The sequence below is a fragment of the Equus przewalskii genome, chromosome 26 (genome assembly GCF_037783145.1).
Source record: "Equus przewalskii isolate Varuska chromosome 26, EquPr2, whole genome shotgun sequence".
Taxonomy (NCBI): Eukaryota; Metazoa; Chordata; class Mammalia; order Perissodactyla; family Equidae; genus Equus; species Equus przewalskii.
The window spans coordinates 26,980,106-27,002,849 of NC_091856.1; the positions used below are offsets into that span (position 1 = coordinate 26,980,106).

The 22,744-nt window shown below is 40.2% G+C and overlaps 3 protein-coding genes across 8 annotated transcripts in view; all 3 read right to left on the minus strand.

Annotated features, from left to right (window-relative positions):
* The window catches only part of RC3H2 (ring finger and CCCH-type domains 2), a 45,593-nt gene extending 43,820 nt beyond the window's left edge, over positions 1–1,773 (minus strand). For all 5 annotated transcript variants that reach the window (XM_070596368.1, XM_008517917.2, XM_008517916.2 and 2 more), the window contains exon 1: positions 1,362–1,773. The gene's annotated coding sequence lies outside the window, so the exon portion shown is untranslated. The remainder of the gene's footprint in view (positions 1–1,361) is intronic.
* A 1,292-nt stretch (positions 1,774–3,065) lies between these two features.
* ZBTB6 (zinc finger and BTB domain containing 6) lies at positions 3,066–8,433 on the minus strand. Its single transcript, XM_008517920.2, has 2 exons — positions 8,279–8,433; positions 3,066–7,153 (listed from the first exon to the last, which is right to left on the minus strand). The coding sequence occupies exons 1-2, from the start codon at positions 8,378–8,380 to the stop codon at positions 5,870–5,872; spliced, it is 1,386 nt and encodes a 461-aa protein (XP_008516142.1). The 5' UTR covers positions 8,381–8,433; the 3' UTR covers positions 3,066–5,869.
* A 1,193-nt stretch (positions 8,434–9,626) lies between these two features.
* Positions 9,627–22,727, minus strand: ZBTB26 (zinc finger and BTB domain containing 26). 2 transcript variants are annotated; one of them, XM_070596404.1, is made up of 2 exons: positions 22,600–22,727; positions 9,627–14,001 (listed from the first exon to the last, which is right to left on the minus strand). In XM_070596404.1, exon 2 carries the CDS (start codon positions 13,989–13,991, stop codon positions 12,666–12,668), a length of 1,326 nt encoding a protein of 441 aa, XP_070452505.1. In that variant the 5' UTR covers positions 13,992–14,001; positions 22,600–22,727; the 3' UTR covers positions 9,627–12,665. The 2 variants fall into 2 exon arrangements, with proteins under 2 accessions (XP_070452505.1, XP_070452504.1); XM_070596403.1 differs by having other exon boundaries at positions 22,604–22,717.
* Between the last annotated feature and the right edge of the window lie 17 nt (positions 22,728–22,744).

The window sequence follows — 22,744 nt, forward strand, 5'->3', positions numbered from 1 at the left end:
CAAGTCAACAACAACAAAAAATGGCAATATGGAAAAATGGTCTTTCACAGGATGTATGGCCTCTACTTCTTCAAGAACTGAATGTGGAAGTAAACCACCTAAGAAAGGGATGTTATGTTAGGACAGTAGCTTTTCAGACAGATAAAAGAAGGTAATAATAGGAGAATCCATGAATTCTTCTTAATGTTTCATGAAGCCTTAACTAAATTTGTGTATTTAACTACAAAAAGGTTGCAGAGGCTAACTAAAACATTTGTTTCTTTGTTTCTGGGTGAAATTAAATCAATTTCGCGCAGGAACATTAACTCTGTCAGGTTAATCAAAAGTTCCTATTGGAACTTAAAAGTGTGACATGCAAAAATGTAAAAAAAGATTACTTAAGCACTTTATTTGGGACACAAAGTCATTCTATCAGTGGGTGGGAGGAGAGTAGGAATAAAAAAGGAGGTAGCTAGGTAAGGGGAGAGTAGGAATTAAAAAAACGGAACCTAGGTGGTTATTAAAAAAAAAAAGGTTGGGAATCACGGGATTAGATCTACTTTATGTCAGTGATTACTTGAGACTATTTTGGTGTCAAGATTCTATCTGCCGGTATCTTAAACTCTTCTGTGATTCGAAGGATAGAAATGACAGCTACTCTCATCTTCTCTCTTCCTGAAAGCTAAGGACAGAGAGAAGTAGAGCTGCTTCTTTGAGAAACAAAGATGCTTTCTGCCATTCTTCTAAGATGGTGGAAGAGTCTCCTTAAGAGGCTTCCCTAAGAAGGAAAAATGAAAGCGGGAAAGAAGAAAGCCATATCAGAATTCCCTGGCTGTGTTTCATGCCATTGCTCCGTCACATCTACTGTACAACCCCTGTGGTCCGGCCATCTCCCTCCCAGGAGGTTAAGCCCTCCCAAGGCATTGTTTGGCCGGGGTTCCTATTTACCACTCAGATCGCCTTCACCATCCCTACACTAGGATATCGGGAAGCCCCAGGGCAGAAAGCCGAAAAGCTAGGAGAGGACTTGGTTCGAGGACCTCCTCTAAACCCCCTTACTAACTGGTGTAGGAAAGGGAGATGGAAGCCTGGCCTCAGCTTGGGTGGGTTCCTTAGGGGTCAGAGGCTTCCCCTCGGCTGGTGTCGAAGGGAGGTGGCCATTTGCGCCTTGCGCTCGGTATTGAAAAAGCCCTACCAGGCAGGGCAAGGGGCCTCCTCAGGCCCCGGACTCTGGGCGTCAGGTGCGGCCCTTAGTTCCCAACCTCGGGGCACCGGCGACCACAGCGCACAGGCCCCGGGCTGAGACCGGTCTCCCGCCCGACCACCGGGGACCAGGGACCCAGGCTGGGGCCCCAGCCGCATCGTGCCCGCCCCCGCCCTACCTGAGGGGGCCCGGGCGGGGTCGCTAAGGGCCGCTCCCGGGAGCCCCGCGACGGCGCGGCTCGGCGACGGAGGCGCCTCGTCTCGCCGGGGCAGAGCTCGGCGGCGGTTTCACGACCTCAAACTCCATCGGGAGCTACAGGGACAGCCCCGTTGGCGGCGGCGAAGGCCGCGGCGGGGCCTCCTCCTCCTCCCTCCGCCTCCCTCCGCCTCCTCCTCCTCCTCACCACGGAGGCGGACCTGGAGGGATCCCGACCTAGCTCTCGCGAGAAGATACTCCCCACTTCACGCGAGATCACGCAGGACCGGGAGTGGAGGAGGTGGAAAGAAGCGTAGTAGCCCCCCCTCCCCACCTGAACTGCATATCGGCTTCCCTCTGGTCGAGCCGAACCACCCCCATCACGTGACTAGGTAGCCCCAGAGCACTGTGGGAGGTGCTGTTAAGAGGTCTAGGTGAGCCGAAGAGGCTGATGGGAAACTCCCTGCACGTTCATCTGAACCTTGAGCCAGTCTTCTAGACACTGGTTTGAGCCAGTCTGACGCCTCTCGAGTAAAGCGTGGTACCCACTGAGCACAATCTGATACATCTGTATTACATTCGACTTCATTCTCTCCTAATCAATTGCTGACGTGATCCCTCAATCCCTCCACATAGGTGGGAAAAAAAAAGAACAGCACTTGGCAGGCACTTACACATATCTCTTTATTAAATCTCTTCAGAAGCTGGCAGGGATAAAAATTCGAGCATAAATTTTGGCAGTAATATCTCAATAAATATTTGTTGAAGGGCTTTTCACAGTAAACTGTAAGGTAGAAATTATTCTTGTTTTTATAAATGACGAAACAGACTGGGAATAGGAAAAAGGGAACTAACATTTATGGGTTATTCACTATGTGCCAGGTCTTATTATATTTTGTTTGCTCATCAAAATAATCCTAAAAGGAAAATAGTATGTATGCTTTGTGACTGATGAGAAACTGAAAAACACAGATTAAGAAAATGGCCACAAATTGTAATTAAACTCAACGCACTTTCCAAGGTGAAACCAGATGTCCAACAAAAGCATCTACAGAAGTAAAGCCACCACAAATTAGAAGACATATGGAAAAGTAGTTTATAAACTATAACACGCTTAAAAAATATACATGGTTTTACTGCCTGAATGACAGGGAAACATCAGTGTTTTTTAAAAAAACTCATTGGCCACATCAAAGACTTTTCTTCCATAATTATTGTCTTTTTAATTCTCTTCTCTTTATGAAATGTATACCAATCCGAGAGAAAGGTTCCCAACAATGGTTCATTTGTTTCAATGTTTTCCATTCAACTAGTGATATATAGATATGTTTTCCATTCCAATGGACAGTGGTATATGATAATCTGATTTTTCAAAGGTGGCCTGACCACCATATTTAAAATTACAATCCCAATCCCTTCCCAGGCACTCCCTATCCCTGCCTTATTGTCTCCAACTCTTTTTTCAAAATCTGACATACACTGATTTTATTTATTTGTTTACTGTTTGTCTCCCTCCACTAGAATATAAGTTTCATGAGAGGAGGGATTTTTGTCTGTATACCTTTAGTATAGGTATATATTGGTGTAAGGACTCAGTAAATATTTGTTGAATGAATGATTAAATGAATAGCCAGGAGAAATAGTTTCCTTCTTTAAAATTCACAGATGTAGACAAAACACAAAGCTGTCCATTCCCATTTCCAGTTTATTATTTCTTATGTAAACATATAGGATAGTTACATCCACGGGAAAAAGGCAAAGATTTTCTTTTACACCAAACTAACAACTATCTTTTCCAGATCTTTTACTCATAAATGTAGTAAATGAAGAGGCTGAACTCCAACACACTGCATTTTTCCCATTATATGAGTAAGACAAACAACTAAAAGTGAATGTTTTAAATGAATGAATTTGACACTTTACTTTGCCATACCTGCATTTTAAAAAAGACTCCATTTTCCTGAAATTGTTTAGACACGTCATGCAAACAGACACGCTCCTAGGAATGTTTTGAGATCACTGGATGCTACTGAACAGGAATAAATAATAATAAATAACTGCCACCACTTTCACAAAACTCCCCTTCCCCCCAAGCAAAAATCTCAAAGTGCTTACAAAAAATTTCACAAGAACCTTACAAGGCACACTAAAACTTAAAACATTGTTCAATCATACTTTTTTCAAACATCAAAGATAGTAGATATCAATTCCTAAAAAACCAAAAACTATTCTTTTACCCTCCCTTCCCATCTTCATCCCTCCCCCACAAAATTTCATCTTAGGAAGCAAAAATAAGAAAAGTATTCAATCACAAACTATTTCTGAAAGGGAAATATTTTCATGCCTACAAATGGCCAATCATAGGTCAGACTGGGAAGAAAATTAAGCATAGTTATCATGTTCTCCAGTGGAAGAAAAACACTATTTACTTTAGAAAAATTCTGTCTCCAATGGACTACTCAAAAAGCAACTTTCATAAAGACACAAAACTCTCCTCTCTTGCTTTCCTCTCTTCTCTGTTCTTAGGAACTCAGGAAGATTTAAATATAAGATCATAGATTTTTAGACCTGAAGATGATCTTACGAATTACCAAGATCAAAGTTATTATTTTACATAGAAATTTAAGAAAAGCTCAAGGAGAGGTGACCTGCCCAATGCCACCAACTAGTGACCTGGAGGTCATGAAGTCGGTTTTCTTATCAAATATGAGAGCTAGATTCTTTAAAGTCTCTCCCAGAGTTAAATTCTATGGAGAATATATTTTTCAAAAAAGTAACACAAAAAGGATATTCAACATTTATAACAATCAACATGTGACTCATCACAAAATTCTTATAAATGGTACAAAGTATATTACATTTTAAAATATGCAAGGGCTTCAACGGAAACTAAATATGGCAGAAATTCTACGTAAACTTGAGGCAAGCAGAGGAGGAATAAAACATCTTGAAAGTAAGATATATACAATCAGGCTTCTTGACTAAAAGTAGTTCCTGTGCTTTAGAGAATATGATTTGCCCTACAATATATTTGAATCTTTGTTATGACACCAAAAATTTTTGTGTTATACGTAGACAGGAATATTAGCGAGTGATGGCTTATAACACAATCTGAATTAATACTCTTAGTAAAATAACCATACAGTCAGGTTTTTGCTTATGGCACATTTCTGGAAACAAAGAATAAAACTTTAGGAATGGGCAGGATTTTTATCAAGTAGTGAATGAAAATTGCATTAATGTAAGTGAAAAAAGTTATTATTAATAATTAAGAGAACACTAATAGCTACCCACGTTTAAACTGTTCATCTAATGACAGCAAGAAAACGAATATACATTGCCAATTCAAAATAAAAAAGGGAATGAACTACTGATACATACAACATGGATAAATCTCAAAGGCATTAGGATGGGTGAAAAAAGCATCTCAAAAGGGAACATCCATTTAAGATACCAATTAAGACATTCCAGAAAAGGCAAAATTATAGTGATAGAGAACTGTTGCCAGGGTTTAGAGCTAGGAGGAGGTGTTGACTACAAAGGAGCAGCATAAGGAAGTTTTTGGGGGTGATGGAATGTTCTGTATCCTGATTGCAGTGGTGGTTGCATAAATCTATCCATGTGTTAAAATTCATAGAACTGTACACCAAAAACAAAGGTCAATTTTACTATATGTTAGATAAAAATAAAATGAAATAAATTTAAAAAGGACACAGTAGAACAAATATCTTTCATAAAGTTGGGATTTCTAAGAAAAGTAATTTTTCAGAGCTTCATGCCAATGGTATAATTTTACTGGCTGAAAATTATTAAATGCAACTGTATTAAATAAAATCAGGAAACTTAGGTCCAGTTAATCATTTCTAAAATACATATACTAACAACTCATGGAAACATTATTTTAAGGAGTGTTAGCCCATGTGTAAGGAAATTCTGCTACTCCCAAGTGAACATGAATTCTGTTCCTTTACAGTTTAAAACAACAGGTACCTTAGTGTTTAGTTCAGAATCCAAGAGTGGCTGGTTAAAAAAAATTCACTAGGCTTGTCTGTTCTTAGAGCAACTAATAATGGATAATAGTGTGTTTTTAAATTTATTGTCTCTTCCCATTATCCTAATTTATTAAAGCTATGATATGGTTCGATTTTACACTTACATCAATTATCTAGAGACTCAAAATCAGTATCTGGAAATACTGCTGGATCTTGTGTCACTAGAAGCAAGAATATTTAAGAGAGGAACACTATTTCTCTACGTATACCACTGGGTCTTATACATAATGTATGAGATTAGACAGCACCCCATCAGCTTTATCACGTCTCCCACACTTTGGAGCTGACAGTAGAAATTCAGAAAGAATAACATGTGTAGAGAAACCAAAAATAAGACCAAAAGATAGGGGGAAGATGCAATATTACAAATGCTGCATTTCTATAGAAAGACTTGCCTAACAGAACGATAAAAGGCTTACATAACAAGGTGTAATTCTAATTAAAGTAGATTTTGCCTTTTGAGATCATGCCTGGGTAGTTTTTCACCACTGCTTCTGCCATGCACAGAGGTTAAGTGCTTTTTGAGGGCAGATTTGTGCTTGAAATCCATGTCACAACAGTGGCATTTGTATGGTCGATCTCCACTGTGTATGTTCAAGTGGTCCTGAAGCGTGCTTTTAGCAGTAAATGTCTTCAAGCACACTGTACACTGAAAGGGCCTTATGCCCATGTGCCCTCGAATGTGTCGGTTGAGATTTTTCTTCTGTGTAAATGTTTTCCCACACTGTAAGCACAAGAACAGTTTATGCATCTTAAGGTGGCGCAGATAGTTTTCAACATGAAGAAATCCTCTAGGACACCTGGGGCATTGGTGCCTCAGTGAATAAGCATCCTCCAGATTCTGAATTTCATTCACTGTACCAGGACTTCGTTCAGTATTCTCACAAAATAAGCCCTGATCTTGATTCCCAGGAACTTCTGCCACTCCACTCTCAACTGTAGAATTGATCAGTGAATGCTGTGTTTCAGAGAAATACATGCTTGCTTTTGAAGAGGTACAAGGCTGTGAAAACTGCCCATTTTCTACACCAGCGGTACTGATAGATTCCACGTGGAGGATACAAATTTCATTATCTTTAAAACCTATATCTACTGAAGACAGCTCTGGTGATTTCATTTCCTTTCTCTCTGATGTCAAGTTCTCTACTGTAGACTGTAAAACGTTGCTTTCCTCTTCTTTAACGTGGAAATCTATGTTTACAGGACTATCTTCTGGAATTTCAATTATTTCACAGTCTTTATCTGAATTTTCTTCTTCATTCTTAACATCTGGATCAGAGGATTGACACAGGTCATTATGTTGATTGCTGTTTTTCATAGAAAGATCAATTTCCAGATAATTTGACAAAGCTTCTGTGCACTTTTCCACAATGTGAACCATCTGAAGGTAACTAGCAGCAGTCAAGTATTTCAAAAGCTCTTTCCTTTTAACTTCAAGTGCTCCAGTATAGCAAGAGAGCAACAATTTTCTGCCAACTTCTGCACTTTGCAAGATGGTGATTCTGACATGTTTTGACTGTGTGAGTAAAAACTGATCTCTCATGAAAGTGGAGCAAGCAGCTAAAATCACCTTGTGCCCCTGGAACTCAGTGTCATTAATATAAATTGACACATCACAAAATAAATTCTGCTGTCTCAAGAGATTCATTTTCTGCAAGACTACATCTCCTTGCTGTTCAAACTGGAAGTGCAGAACATCAGACTCAGCAGCCATGGTCACAATCTAAGCAAAATAAAACACAAATGTTGATGTATAGACAGGGAATTCTTTCCTACACTGCGATAGTAAACACAAACAAACAAACAACCCAAACCTGAATCAGGTAAAAGAAGACAAATTCTAATCTGGGTGCTAAGATCGAACCCCTATGCCACCATCACACAACCCAGAAAATTAAATGCATTTCTTTATGATCTTGCAGCAGCACATTTTTAATATTTTTGTTACAGCACTTACTACGTTATGTTCGTCTTCTATGTTCGTCTCCTTGGCTAAATTTTACGTGCCTTGTGGTCAAGGACACTGCTAATGCCCACCACTAAGTGGATTTAGCAGTTTCCCAAATTAGAAACCCTAATGTAATCTCCAAAGTTCCTACTCCCCATCACTACTGCAGGTGCTCATTCTGTTCACCTGGACCACTGCAATGTCTTCCAACAGGTCTCTTTGATACCACACTCTCCTATAATCCAAAGTACCTTCCTGAGTGCCGCCAGAATTAACAAATTCTGTAACTTTTCTTTTTTCCTCTCTTCTGCTTTAAATCCTCCATTGCTCTCCTCTACCTCCAGGGCAGCCTAACCTTCTTATCAAATGCAAGATACTTGACGATTTGGCCCTAACCACCTTTATGGTTTTATCTTTATTCTCTTTTTCATCGAAGCTCCTTCGATATTTAGATTTTCACCATTGCCAGACAAGAAGACCCGAATACACCTTTGCACATGTTACATCCCCGCTTTCAGTTCCTTTTTCCAGCTAGTGATTTGGCTCCTGCAAGGCCCAAATCAAAGAAGACTTCTGTGACTCCTCCGTCTATCTCCCCCATAGTCAGGTGCTTCCAGAGCACCACGAAATGGTCGCCTGGTTCATCTGAGTTCCTGCAATAAGCAAAGGGGCTAGCGCAGGGCAGGAACAGCTAAGAGAACATCTGTTGAATTGAATGTGGATCCCAGGTGGCCTGGAAGATCCTCCAGTTCGCCACACGGGTCGAGCCAAGCCTGCCAGGACCGAGGCCCTGTCGGCCAGGTGGCTGCAGGCCAGTCTAGCCACTCCCGGGCAGCGCCTAGCCCCCGTCCTCCTCCTCAGGCTTCCCCACCTGCCCGCGTCTCCAGCAGGATCACTTACCGACTCAGAAAACCAGAGCCCAGCTTTCCGCGGCAGCGGCGGCCCAGGCCGGAAGGAGGACTTGGTCTGGGAGGAAACACATCCGGGGTCAACTAGCTTCATTCCTCACTGGGGCGGGCTGGGTGTCCCGGAAGGACATCTTGTGGCATTCTCCCTTCCTCACTGCCCCCCTCCTGCATGACGGAAAGGCACCCGGATCCCAGCAAATCGCATCTCTCCTGCCCCAGTTTCGGCACGCGAGCCATTCCCCTTCGTGAGTTCTCCTCGACATCCGAATTGGAGACGGGTTGTGAAGCTGGAGCACAGCGCGTCTGTCAGAGTACCCAGCGCCGGGACCCCTGGGAGGCCTTCACGGATGATTATGGGCCGGGTCCTCCCTTACTGGGCCATCTACAATTTAAAAGGTGGCGGAGGAAAGAAGAGACTACCGCAGGATCAGTAGTATCCCAGATTGCGCCATCGGGATCTGGCCGCAACCTGTGGATCTCACCTCGCCGCTCGATCTATCGCTTCCGCCCCGCCCCCTCCTCCCTCCTTAGCTCCCGGGCAAACCCAGGCCTTCGGGCTAAACTGTTGGCCCGGCTGTTAGCTCCAATATGCCCTATCCTTCCTCCCACTTATCCTTCAAAGTCCTGCTCGGAAATCACATCATCCCTGAAGCCATCCTGAACTGCTCCTGAATTAGCTGGCTCCCACTTGGGAGCCTGTAAACACTTTGGCTGCCTTCACGGTTGCAGTTATTTTACCTGTATTGGAATTTGTGTCCCATCTAAACGGAGGTTATTTAGGACAGTGACTTACTGACCTTTGCTTTCCCCAAATCTAGCACTTAGTAGGCATCAAGTATTTGCCAAATGAAGGAATTTTAACCAATTTTTTTTTTTTTTTAAGATTTTGTTTCCTTTTTCCTCCCAAAGGCCTCAGTACATAGTTATGTATTTTTAGTTGTGGGCCCTTCTAGCTGTGGCATGTGGGACACCGCCTCAGCATGGCCTGATGAGTGGTGCTATATTCGCGCCCAGGATCTGAACGAGCGAAACCCTGGGCCGAGGAAGCAGAGCGCAGGAACTTAACCACTGGGCCACAGGGACACAGGGACACAGGGCCGGCCCCTAACCAATTCTTAAAAGCAGTTGCTCTACCCCCTCAGTCAACAGGTTCTCAGGGACGTAAATAACCCTAGTCACAATTTCTGCTAAACCCACAGTTTCTTCTGAAACAAAGTTCAGTGTGCTTGATTTATATGTTTTTTAAAGAACAGGAGTGAAGAAGGCATTCTTGTATTCAAATTCAAGCAATTGAAAAGGAAAGCAGGAGGACAGAGAAAATAAACCACTAACACCAGAGCTTTAATTGTCACACTTTTATTTAGGAAACTTCCCCATAATAAGTGAAGAGGTAGTTCATAGTATGTCTAACATACAACAGATTTAGAACAGCTATTCACCAGCTGAAATAAAATGTTCTAAGTTGTTTGTTTAGGACAATATTTTAAAAGTAGTGACACTGGTCACCTTCCATTTATAGAACTTCTAATAAAGAAACTAAAACAAATTAAAACCACATCTGATTTACCTCAGAGTCACTTCAGTTTGGAGTTTGTCTTTAAAATTAAATAATAAATAAATAAATGACTGTGACAGTAATTTCTTTAAAACCAAACTATGGTAAAGAGAGGCCTCTCTCCTTTTTCGTTATCCTGGGGATCCATAAAATACAACTGCTGAATGACTAAGGTTTTAAAAAATCTTCCTCATCTACAGGAATACGACTAGTTTTGAAAGTCATCTTCCCCTATAAGACATATTTGATATCAGTAACTGGACCACTTTGCAATACAATCTAGGAAACATGTATAAACAAGGAGAATAGTCAAGTCACACTAAAATTAAGAAAATGTCTCACAGAAACAGAATGCCTCTCCAGCCAAGAAATGGAGGAGACTGTGAATCACTTCAGTGGTTTGCAGTTGCAAAAGGTGACAACTAGACAAAACTTTACTCATAGAGAACCATCAAGATGCTGATTTTAAGTGATCCAAGAAAGCAAGGCAGTTTTCTTTATTATTTCTAGTGTAAAATCAAATTGACATCTTATCTCACTAAGACCACATGAGACTGTAAGCTCCATGAGGGCAGGGACCATAGCAATCTTACCTTCATAACCCCAGTATCTAGCATAGTACCTGGCAACAGTAGGTGCTCAACAAGTGTTTCTTGAATGACTGAGTTAACCCAGAAATAGTCTCCAACCAAAGACACCAATCTTATTTGAACTCATGCTTTTCAGTCTTCAAACCAGTAACAAAACAGGACATGAATGTAAGCAAAGGAAGCACTCCATCTTGAAATTTCCCTGTGATGAAATGATGTTTGGAGAAAACAGTGAAATCTTTAACATGTCGGTGTCTCACTGCTGCATAGAACTGGTACTCTTTGGCTGGATCATATAAAAATCAGAATGCTAGGAAGCATCCTTAGATCATATGATGAGTGATGATAGGCATGATACCTATTAGTCTTACTGCTCAATTGTATTCTCGTTTTAAATCTTTTAACAAAAGGTATAAATTACACCTCAAGTCAGATTCACATGTAAAAGCATCAAATTATAACAACTTTAAGAATTCCCTCTGACTACTCAAACCTAATTTTTGGTTTATTGTTACATGCACTCTCACAGCTCAAAAATAAAAACAGAAAATCTTGACGGAAACTAAACACTGCCTCCAGACAAAAATCAATCAGTTTCATATTTGGATCCTTCTAACATTATTCTTATTTGTCCTTTCCCTCCCTAACCAACACCCAGCAAATCAGTCATTTGCTTGGGAAGAATGTAATATTCATTAATTAACAAAAAAATAATTATCAAAAAGTAATTAACAAAAATAAATCCTGTGATATTTTGTTTGCAAAATCCAGGCTGTCTCAGAAAGCCTATAGGGATTCACAAAGGTGAAGCACAAACTAGGAGCTTTTGGCTAATGTATTCTTGATCCTGTACTAAATCTTTTGAAGCCAAGGGACACTAGCTCATATTTAGTCACTTATCTACTTTGGCCAGCCTTGGCCAGGCCACCTCTTTGGGCTTTGGATACCCCAATTTTAAAAAAAGAGGTGGAGTAAATGATCTCTGAAGATTCTCTAAGGACTAACACTCTTATTACCTAAATCTAACTCATGGGTCAGAAACTAATAAGACTCAAAATTTTACTTTTGAACTATATAACATGTGCTTTAGGAAAAACAGTTTGGAACAATATGGAACAGTCTTCCATACTGGAAGATCAACTTTGTATTAGTGATTTATCAAAGGTGGCAAGGTGGGACATTATACCTTTATAGGAACATCTGAATGCAATTATCTGATTGCTCCTTCTGTCACCCACTTTTTTCAACCATTTTAGAAATTAAAGTACATGAGGAAATGAGAATTCAGAGGTTATTACAGTATACTGGACAAAACTCTGAAGGCCAAACTCACCTTTCTGATGGCTAACCTCTAAAACAAAGTCTGGAGACTCCCAAATAGCTCCTTTTTAGAGAGACCATTATAGTTTAGCACATTTTAAGTGTGCCTGGAGTAATTCCGACTTCAAAAGCATTAAGAAGTAAGTTACATATTAATTACAAGCATTTGGCTTCTTTCTGGGGAAACTTCTCCTCTAATTACTGTTGTACAACTCTACTTCTATCCTTTGCTGATGATGCTCTTCATGGTGATTCCTAACTGTTTGTCTGCAGGTGTTGCTGAAAAGACTGTATTCCGGTCTATGTGAACAATTCAATGACATGAAGTTGAGCCATAATACTGTTGAAAAGAGTACAGAACCCAAAATACTACTTTATAACCAGCTCCAAGACAAGTACAAATGGTAGGAAGTAGATTCATTCATTTATCAGACAGAGCTGAATTATCAATAGGCAACAAGAAGTTCTATCACATATTCAGGCCAATAGCAATATCACCTTATATCTCAGCCTATTTTCTGACAAAGAAAAATATTCATTCTCTTAGCATAGACTCTATTAGTGGAGTGTAGGTGATGTTATTAACTTGTTGGTACCTTCAGAATGTGCCTGGTGAAAAGCCTAAAATAGTGTCAGTCTAAGACATAAGTCATTGTTAGGTAGACAAATGGGATAACTCCTTGGGAAAAGAAAACAGACATCACAGGATAAATAATTCAAAACAAGAAATGGGAGAGGGCAAAAGGAAGGCAAGACCACTTCAAGTGGTAAGTTGCCTGGTCTGTTAGTGCTTTGACTCACCCCTACAACCTGCAGAGGCTTTGGAGAAGTCAAACTAGCAAAATCACTCCTACAAACACTGAGACTATTGCCACATTTTCAGTCAGTTCTAGTCGTGAGCATAAAGCCCCTACTCAATTCACACAAGTACTATCATTCCTTAAGTTCAGGACAGCTTGGGCCAGTTTACCTGCATCCAGGACCTGTGTTGCATCAGGTTGTGGCTGACAACCTTTAGAGTCTGTGACTGTTGTACATGCAAAAGAATCAAAATCCACTGTGAGGTCTTGCACATTTCTTTCATTTGCATTATCAAAGCTGTTTTTGCCATGCAGCTGTTTAAGGTGTTTCCTCAAAACTGGCTTATGTGCAAAAACCATGTCACAATAGTTACACTTATGGGGCTTATCTCCACTGTGAAGGTTAAGATGATCCTGTAAAGAACACTTCTGAGAAAAGGTTTTCCCACAGATCTTACACTGGAAAGGTTTAATGCCGGCATGCACACGCATGTGTCGATGAAGGTTGCCTTTCTGAGTAAAAGTCTTGCCGCAGAGTAGACACATAAAGAGTTTATGCATTTTTAAATGGTTGGCGTAGTTCTCCAGGTGACGAAACACCCTGGTACACTTTGGGCATTGGTGATGCCACTGTAGGCCTTTGTCTACACCTCGAATATTAGGCCCAAAGACATCTTTTGAGGCCATGATGATGTTATCACTGCCTGTGTAAGAGAGGGCATAATTGTGGAGATGGTTTTGTTCTATTTCACTTACTCTGTTTTCCACGGTTGAATTTATCAGGGAGTGCTGGGGCTCTGATGAATGTAAAGCAGTGGGTTCAGAAGAAATAAACTGGTTCTGATCTTTTTTACTTCTAACCTCTGATACATCCCCAATAGATTCTACCTTAACAATCTGAATATCACTGTCCTCCATATCCATACTGTCTTCAGATGGATGAATACAAGGTGAGTTCTGCTTTGGGGATCCTCTGGCATCTCCCTGCTGTTCTTTTGACTGGGGAGAAGCACTCTGTGGTTCACATCCCTCTTTACTATCCATTTGTTGTTTTGGCTTTATAAACTTCCACAGGGCCTGCGTGCACCGCTCTACAATGTGGCTCATCTGAAGAAAACTCGCAGCAGTCAAGTAATTTACCAGTTCCATCTCAGGGAATTCCAGCACACCACTATAACAGGATAAGAGCAATTGTCTCCCCACTTCGGAACTCTGTAATATGGAGATTTTCACCTCTCTGGAATCATTCAGTAAAAACTGGTCTCTTAAGAAGGGGGAACCTGCAGCAAACACAATTTTATGCCCCTGTACCTCAATATCATCTATGAGAACTGTAACATCACAAAATTTATTCTCTTCTCTTAATTTGTTCATTTTTTGTAACATTGAATCTCCATAATTTTCAAACTTGAAGTGAAGGAGATCTGATCTTTCAGACATTTTGGCAGACCTAAAGAACAGAAATGTAAAAAGGATGAATTTAAGAAAATTCCAACAATTAAGAAACCTGGATTTTCCTTCCAAAACCAAATTTGTGTTGTCATTATCTCTTTGTATGTATCCAAATAAAATTTTCCTTGAAAGAGGAAGCTAGTATAACAGCTTTCAAAGGCTGTTAAAAATTACTCCTTACCAACATCAAGTGTCAATGGCACCTAAGGAGTGGACTTATATCAGTGTGAATAGCTTGGCATTCACTCAACTTTTTTTTTTCCAAAGATTTTATTTTTCCTTTTTCTCCCCAAAGCCCGCTGGTACATAGTTGTATATTTTTAGTTGTGGGTCCTTATAGTTGTGGCATGTGAGATGCCGCCTCAGCATGGTTTGATGAGCAGTGCCACATCTGCGCCCAGGATCCGAACCGGCAAAACCCTGGGCCGCCGAAGAGGAGCGCGTGAACTTAACCACTCGGCCACGGGGCCAACCCCTCATTCAACTTTTTAAGATACTTAATACAAGAACAAAGCTTGAGTTACTCTGAGTGTTTTTTCACTTCTCAAATAAGAATTCTATCAGGTTTCAAAAACAAACTAAAACATCTCAACAAATAATAACGAAGTAACTATTTTCTTTTGTGTGATACCATGAATCTGCCTCTTCAAAGACAAAACACTCTTTTCCTTTGTTATGTATTTTAAAGAACTGCAGGGACATTACTTGCCCCATTCCTGGGTAAACTCTCTTCTCTTTAAAATGATGTGAATTTATTCATACAAGTATTTCTACGATAGAATGAAAGTCACAGACCTAAAGGGAGATTGTTTAGACAATGTTAGAGGCATAGGTCTTTGTCCTGTGCATTTTGGACAAATATAAACTCTCTCTTAAGAAACATGTCTTGATATAGAAAGTAAATAAAATATTTGATACAGAAAAACCAGGTGAGCCACTTGGTGGGAATCTGAGCAGGAGTAAAGTGGATCTAATTAATCCCTACTAGATTCTGTTCTTTCTTCTTTATCTCTATTTATCCATCATTACTCATCAACTGGACTACTAGAACTGATTCATAAATGTTCCTTGGCTTCCAGCTTCTTTTCCCTCTAGTCCAACTTCTACAGTGACCACACGTCATTTTTCAACAACACAGATCTGATTATATCCAATCCTGCCTAAAATCTTGCCGTGACTTCCCATTGTCTCCTGGATGAAGACTAACCTAAGTATAAACTAAGTATACCTAATAATAATTAAAGTAAACACTGGCCTAACCCATTCAACCAGAGAGAAGGTGTCTTTGCCAAAATTCTCCGCATGTTTGTTTGTCTCTTTACATAGCAATTTCTTTGGAAAAAGCCCCCTGATTCCATACTCTTCAAATTATTTTCTGTTAACTTGGCTTCCCATGTGTCTTGCTAAAGAGAAAGAGGAATTAACCATGCCAACATAATTCCAGTCCACCAGTCATCGTAAAAGTAATAAAATGGCACTCTCTGTCTATCTATCAGTCTTGTATGAGATCAGCAGGTATATCAGGTCTACCCTTGAGAAACAGCTCTACAATCACAGTGCATCAATAAATTCACCTTGAACTTCGTGCATTCATCAACCCCGTAGGTGAGAATCACTAATACAACCAGCTGCTCTTGGTCACATCTGGACCCTGAAGCTTAATCTTTATAATCTTCTGTAACACTGACTTACCAAGGTTGATAGAACACCAGCTCCTGAAGGAGGCGGCCAGCTCTTCTCATATTGCTCAGTGCCTGGTTCATGAGAGCACTCTATTGACTCCAAGCCTTAGCACAGTTATTCCATTAGTCTAGAACACTACTCTTATGCAATTCTGACTCCTTTATTTCCTCCAAGACGCCCTTCCCTAACCCCTTAGACCAGAACAGCCGTATCTACTGAGCTCATAGCAGAGTACTAAAATAAGACTCAAAATACTTTATTAAATACTTGCTCCTTCCTCTCCAAACAGCAAGCTTCATAGCACTAGAGGGAAACATCTCCAGCCTATTCAATGAGGCTCATGCTTGGAAACTGCATCTTTTAGGGCAAAACACTTTTTCCTTTTGCTTCAAATTCTACTTACTGCAGCCACATTCACTCCTGGCCAAACCCTCTTCTGTTCAGATCAGTGTGTATTCCCATCACCTAATATTGTACTAAACACATGGCAGGTGCTCAGTTTGCATTTGCTGAACCTATAGGATTCATTTGACAGTGGTAAGAAGGAAGAAGTGCTGTTAGGAAGACCAGCTCAGTGCCTGCAGAAGCATTACATGTCTGAGGCCATGAGAGCCTAGAAAGGAATCAAAATGGGAATAAGGAGTAAGGAAAAATTACAAAAGATTCCAAAGAACTTGGAAACTAACTGGATACAGAGAATCGAAAAAGGAATGTGTACAGGTTCTAAACTTAGGAGGTTAGCTGAATGAAACTGTCATTGAAAGAGAGGTGAAATTAGGAGGGGGAACTGGTATGGCACAGATATATTAACAAAAATAAACATACATAAACTATAAGCTTTTCCCTTTCATGGCACTCTGAATGTAAACATAATGAAAAATCACAATAAAGATGAGAGAGAAGGGATAAAGAAAAGCAAATGTAGCAACAGAGAAAAGACGGTGAATATCAAATAAAAAGGAAAAATCTAGGAGATACAGGGAATACAGCAGTAAAGAAAACAGCAAAACTGTATTGTCCCTGGTGAGTTTTAGCAATTACAGTAGCTTAATATATTCATTCTGGAAATGGTGAAATGTCCCAATTTATAACCAGAAGTTATAAAAATGACTGTTGTTTCAAGTGGCCAAACAAAAGGGGCATTCTTTTTTAGAGTTTAGCTTAGAGTTTAGCTTGTTCTAAATCTACCCTCAGGTCAGTATTTTCCTACCTACACCCAAAAATGAGCATTAATTGCTTCCATCTGTAGTATGACAGTGCTCACAATGCTTTAGACAACATCGTCCTCAGGGATAACTGTTCCTTGAAGCTCCAAAGATGAGGAGCTGGAGTACAATTTCATTTACTTCCTACCCATCAGTCTCAAGAAACTTACCAATGGGAGCAGCCAACCAGGTATCCCAGGAAAGTGCTTGTTTTGATTTGTCTGCTGTAGCCAAAGAATGTGAGGAACATTTATCCTGTTTGAGAAGTTTTCCCTAATATATGTCAGCCCACTCTATTGTCTCCTTTTGATAAACTCTTATTTCCAGGCCACACAGTTTATCCCTTAATTGTTTCCTGTCACTAGTTTCTCCTTCGGATAGGCTGTTAGTTATTTGAGGGCAAGGATCAACCGTTACTTTTTACACAGCTCATTCAACAAAAACCAGCAGAATAATGAACTCTTCATGTTCCCTATGAAATTATTATTGAGCTAAGGTAGAGACATCATTATCATGATATTCCCTTTTGAGTGCCCTGGGGAAAATTTTTTTCTAGGGTTTGTTTACAAAAGAGTTTTTACGATATAAAACCAAATTTTAGACAAACTTTTTTTTTTACTTTTCAAAAATTTCAAAATAAAAAGGAATAATTGTGTTTCTTATGAACTGGCTTAGTTTTATTTAAAAATAAGAGAAATAATAGCTAATCTTTACCTAAATTGACCCACTAAATCCTCAAAATCCCTATGAGGTAGGATTTATCATCATCCTCACTTTGCATTTGAGGCAACTTAAGCTTGGAGAACACAAATAACTTGCTCAACTTAAGAGAGGGGGGAAGTGCTAAGTGTTAGAGTTGGAACTTGTGCCCAAGCTGAGTGATGCCCAAATCCACGCATGAAAAACTAGGCTACCTGAAGTTTTATTTTATGGATAACGTCAACTGTGTCACTGTTCAGATTTCCTTCCTCATGTCCATTTAGTTGTACGCTTATGATTTACATGCTTTTGTGTATTTAGTTATGCCTCAATAAAAGGTTTATGTTTAAAAACAAAAAGTACAACTTCAAGCCAAATTTGTGTCAAGTCTACAGGATTTTAATAGGAAGCCATTTATATATTAGTCATATTCCAGATTGCATTTTATTTCTTTATCCTTGTTTTACCCTCCTTTCTCACCTATTTAAACTTTATGTTATTTTCCCACCTTTTGTTTATTTGTAGACTGAAACAAAGCCATTTGCAAATAAAACTAAAAATTATGAATATAGTTGATTTTCAGAATCTCTAACTGTAGTTAACTTCTAAGTGTAGTAGGAATTATTCATAATTTTAATAAAAATCACTCACATAATTCCAGACTGTAGCAGAGCTTCCGGTAACTGAAAGAAAGTAAAGAACTGGTCGGGTAGAATAGAGACTTGTCACTATATTCTACTGATTCTTTCCAGAGAATGATTTCCAAATTCTCTCTCTCTATTCTTACTATCATTGCCAAGGTTCAGGTCCTTATCATCTATTGCCTAGGTTACTGTGATTAAATCTGAATACTGCCAAGTTTCTATTAGCCAGTTTGGAATGACCCATTTCTCAAACATCAATGTAATAGGAATATTCTCACTTAAGATCTCTTTATGTTTACAGAATTCTTTCATAATTATTTCCATATCAAATGTGCCAGCTGATTTGAAAATTTCCCTTTGTTCAAACAGGAGTAACCAAAAAGGATCAGTGAATATTCTAGGTTAGACAATGTTTACTGCAGTGCTACGGGCAGGGAGAAAATACCCATTTCTTATCTCAAATGCCTCTAAAACTTTGTTATTCTGTATAATAAACTCCCAAGCTATATGTCAGTCTGTTTCCTCATCTACCTCATAAAAGTGTCTTTATCTTTCAACTTAGCACTCAAGACTACTTGGAAATCTTTCTTTGTCTCTCATTAACTCCATATGCCATTTTTTAAAGAGGTTGTAATATACTACAGCCTTTCTCTGCATCGATCCTCCATTCTTTTCTTCCTTTGGGTAACTTTCATGACACTACACTTTCCAAGTTCTCACTCTTTTGTTTTGTTTTTACTTATAATTCTAAGTAACATATATGGAAATATATCCTTCCTAGAAAATTTTTGAACATTATAAAGTAAAAGTTCCCTTTCCCAACCACCTTCCACTCAGTACTCAGTTTGTTCTATGTTTGGTCCTTCATGACTGTCCCTCCTCCTATTTTATTTTATTTTATTTTGAGGAAGATTAGCCCTGAGCTAACATCTGGGGCCAATCCTCCTCTTTTTGCTGAGGAAGACTGGCCCTGAGCTAACATCCATGCCCATCTTCCTCTACTTTATATGTGGGACCCCTACCACAGCATGGCGTGCCAAGCGGTGCCATGTCCGCACCCAGGATCCGAACCGGCGAACCCCGGGCCACCGAAGTGGAATGCGCGCACTTAACCACTGCGCCAACGGGCTGGCCCCTCCCTCCTTCTATTTTAAAAACAACACTTCTATCTGCTTAGCCACAGAAAATATAAAATAAAATTATGTTTTATACATAAACTATACACATTGTTTTGCAACTTTCCTTTTTCATTTCTTGTTTTTGAGGGCTATTTATGTTGAATAAATATAGATCTAGTTCATTCTTTGTAAACTGCTGTACAGAAGTGGGCATGTTACTTAACTACTGGCCTCAGTTTTCCACCCTTCTTTTGCTGGTCTGTTCCTCAAGCGTTCACTAAATTGTGTAAAGATAAGTATATCCTTCAAAGCTTAGTCCTTGATTTTTTGCTATGTTTTTTCAGGACGTACTTCTTCAGAAAGCCTGTCTGGTTTCTCAATGTTTTATTACCTTCTCTTCTTAAAAAGTTCCTAAATGCCCATCCTCATGGCCAATCCTGACCAAACTTAACAGTTCAAGCTACCCAAAAATACCTGCCTGAGGCTACTCCTCTATCACTCAAAATACATGAGGTCTAAACTGTTGCACTGCTAAAACTCAGTAAGTCAGAAACAAAAATTCATGGAGACTGGCTCTGAGAACAGCGAACACGAAGGCAAGGAAATGTATTAGTTTGCTATTACTTTAGCATATCAAGACAGAAATGATGAGGGCCTGAATAGAGAGAACAATAATATGGATGGAGACAGGAAAGAGATTCGAGAAATATTTTAAACAAAGAACTCATGGACTTGGTGACCAAGGTGGGGAACAAGAGAGGAAAGGTCAAGATGACTCCAAGATATTTGGTTTCAGTGACTGGATATCTTTGATGGAGTGTTATTCAATAAGCTAGGGAACACTGGAAGAGATGATCATGAGTCTGGTCTTAAAATGTTTAACCTGAATCATATCAAGGAGAAGTTCTATTAGTTAGCTGGATATGGGTCTGAAGCTGAAGAGGAGACCTGATTATAGATAGTAAGTGATAGATGAAAGCATGACATAAATAGACCTAATTGTGAAAGAAACTGGCCTAAGCTGGCACAGATTGGAAGAGGATCTAAGACAGAAGGAAAGAAATAAAAAACATATATAATACACAAAAAAATTCATTATTTCCCTTTTCTCAATCTGGAGCTCCTCACAAGCCTCTCCATTTTTTTTTTTTTTTTAAATCAATGAGCCTATCTTTGCTTAAATTTTTTCCGCTCCTTTGACTCCCACACTCAGTCACTGCTTAGTGCAGTGGTGTAAAACCATGGATTCTGGAGCCATATTTCCTAGGATCAAATTCTGCTCAACCACTTACTAGCTGTGTCACCTTGGGCAAGTTACTTAACCACTTCTGTGCTTCAGTTTTCCCATCTGTCTGTCAAATAGTAATATTATGTCACAGGGTTGTTATGGGAAATTAAATTAATTTTTAATGTAAATTAAATTTAAAAATTAAGTTAATTTTTAAAAGAGCTTAGAACAGTGCCTGGAATGTGCTTTATAAGCATTTATTGGGTAAATAAACAAATAAAGCTGTCAATTTTCTTTGTGAAATCCTTCATAGGTGGCAATTTCTCATTCTCATTTAACACCAAACTAGTTGAGGTCTCCATTATTTCGTATTATCATCACCTCATCACTCTACTGAAATTGCTTTTTAAAAGGTAACTAATGATCTCTTAATAAAGAAATGCAATCTTTTGGTTTTTTCCTTCCCCAAATGCTCTATATGAATTGTCCCCATGGACCCTTTTCAAAATTCTCTTCTTTTGATTTCTGGGTCTCCTTGGTTGCTAGAACCCTGCACCTTTATGCTTTATCCCCTACCTGTGTTTCTGCTACTATACCAACTACTACTAGCTCTAATTCCTCTTTTTGCTTTATAAATACAGCCATTCCCTCAAAATATTCCCTTCTTCTCAATAATCCCTTCCTGATGCCAATTATTCCCATGGCTTCCACCTCTTTGCTGATGACCTAAACCTTCACTTCTAGCCACAACATTTAGGCTGAGCTGCAGATTTGCATTTCCAACTCTATACTGGACAGCTCCGTGTGGGTATCCCATTAGTAATTCAACATATCCAAAAAATAAATGTGTAGTCTACACTAAAGCTTATGGCTTTATTGATGATAATGGCATCAACATTCTTCAAATACCAAAGGCTTAAAACCTGGGAATCAGCTTTGGTACCTCTTTCACACTCAACACCGAGTTTATTATGGAGTCTTGACACCATTCACTACAACATACTCGCATTCTTCCCAATAATACTGTCATAAATCCATTTCAGGACTCCATTGCCTCTCACTAGGCTGATCCCATAACTCCTTCAAAAGAATCTCCAGTAAAAGTACCTAGACTTTAGCTAATGTCCAGAAACAGTTTATAGAAATTCCTATTCTATTGGCTGACCTCCAGAACAACATGGCTTTCTACAGTGCAAATCTGACCATATCTGTCTCCTGCTCAAAACTCTCCAAAAACAACTTATCTCCTTCAGGTTTAATCACTATCTGGACCTCAGCCTACTTTCCCAGCCTCATATCTCATCCTATGAACAAGGGTCCTCCCACTTCCTCCTCTTTCCACACAAGTTATGCTCAGTCTTTCCTTCACAGCATTGCAATTGTTCCTTCTGCATGAAAAGCTCTTCTCCACCTCAAGAAGTATAATTTAGACGTCACTTTCCTTCTTCAGCCTTTCCGGCAACTGCCACTTGGGCAATTCACACATATATGACAGATACATATATCGCAGCAGGAGGACTTCTATTTATATCCGCCTCGCAAACTTGACCCTGAAAGTTGGAATGATATCTTACAAATTCCCAGTGCCTGGCACAGCGCCAGTAGTATAAAAGATGCTGCAGCCAGTGGCTGATTTGAGGGAAACCCCGGCAAAAGGGTATCCTAGGTCAGCACTCATAAAGATTCTCGCGGGCTGGCATGAGGCCTTGCCAGGGCCTCAGCTCTGGCACTTCTTACAAGACACCAGAGTCGGGAGTCCAAGCCAACGGCGAGGCCCTCCGCTGGGGTCCCGGGAGGAGGTCCCTGGGACATCCTTAGGCTCCCCACTGCAGACGCAGGGAGGGGAAAGAGGCGGGGCGCAGCGTGGGCCGGGCAACGGGCTCGTAAGTCTCCCCAGACCTTAGCCAACCCCTCCGCCCCCATCCCAGCGCAGGTCCTGGCCAATCCAGGGCCCCAAGAGGGCTCCATCTTGAGACACCCCGTCCCCCTGCCCGGTGCTCTGGCCGCCTCCACACTTACAGACCCGGGGGAAGGCCGCCGTCAGGATCCGGCACCACCAGGAGCTCCGGCCCCTCGGGGCTCCGGGAAGGGGGAGGGGCAGAGAACCCGAGCCAAAGGGGGACCCAACGGAACCGGAAGGGCAGCCCTCGCCGGACAAAGACAA

Excerpts from the sequence above, each read along its gene's own strand:
- ZBTB26 (XM_070596404.1), bottom strand. The coding sequence starts at position 13,991 with ATGTCTGAAAGATCAGATCTCCTTCACTTCAAGTTTGAAAATTATGGA.
- ZBTB6 (XM_008517920.2), bottom strand. The coding sequence starts at position 8,380 with ATGAAGCTAGTTGACCCCGGATGTGTTTCCTCCCAGACCAAGTCCTCC. Across the intron at positions 7,154-8,278 it reads GGCTCTGGTTTTCTGAGTCG|ATTGTGACCATGGCTGCTGA; the intron begins GTAAGTGATCCT and ends TATTTTGCTTAG.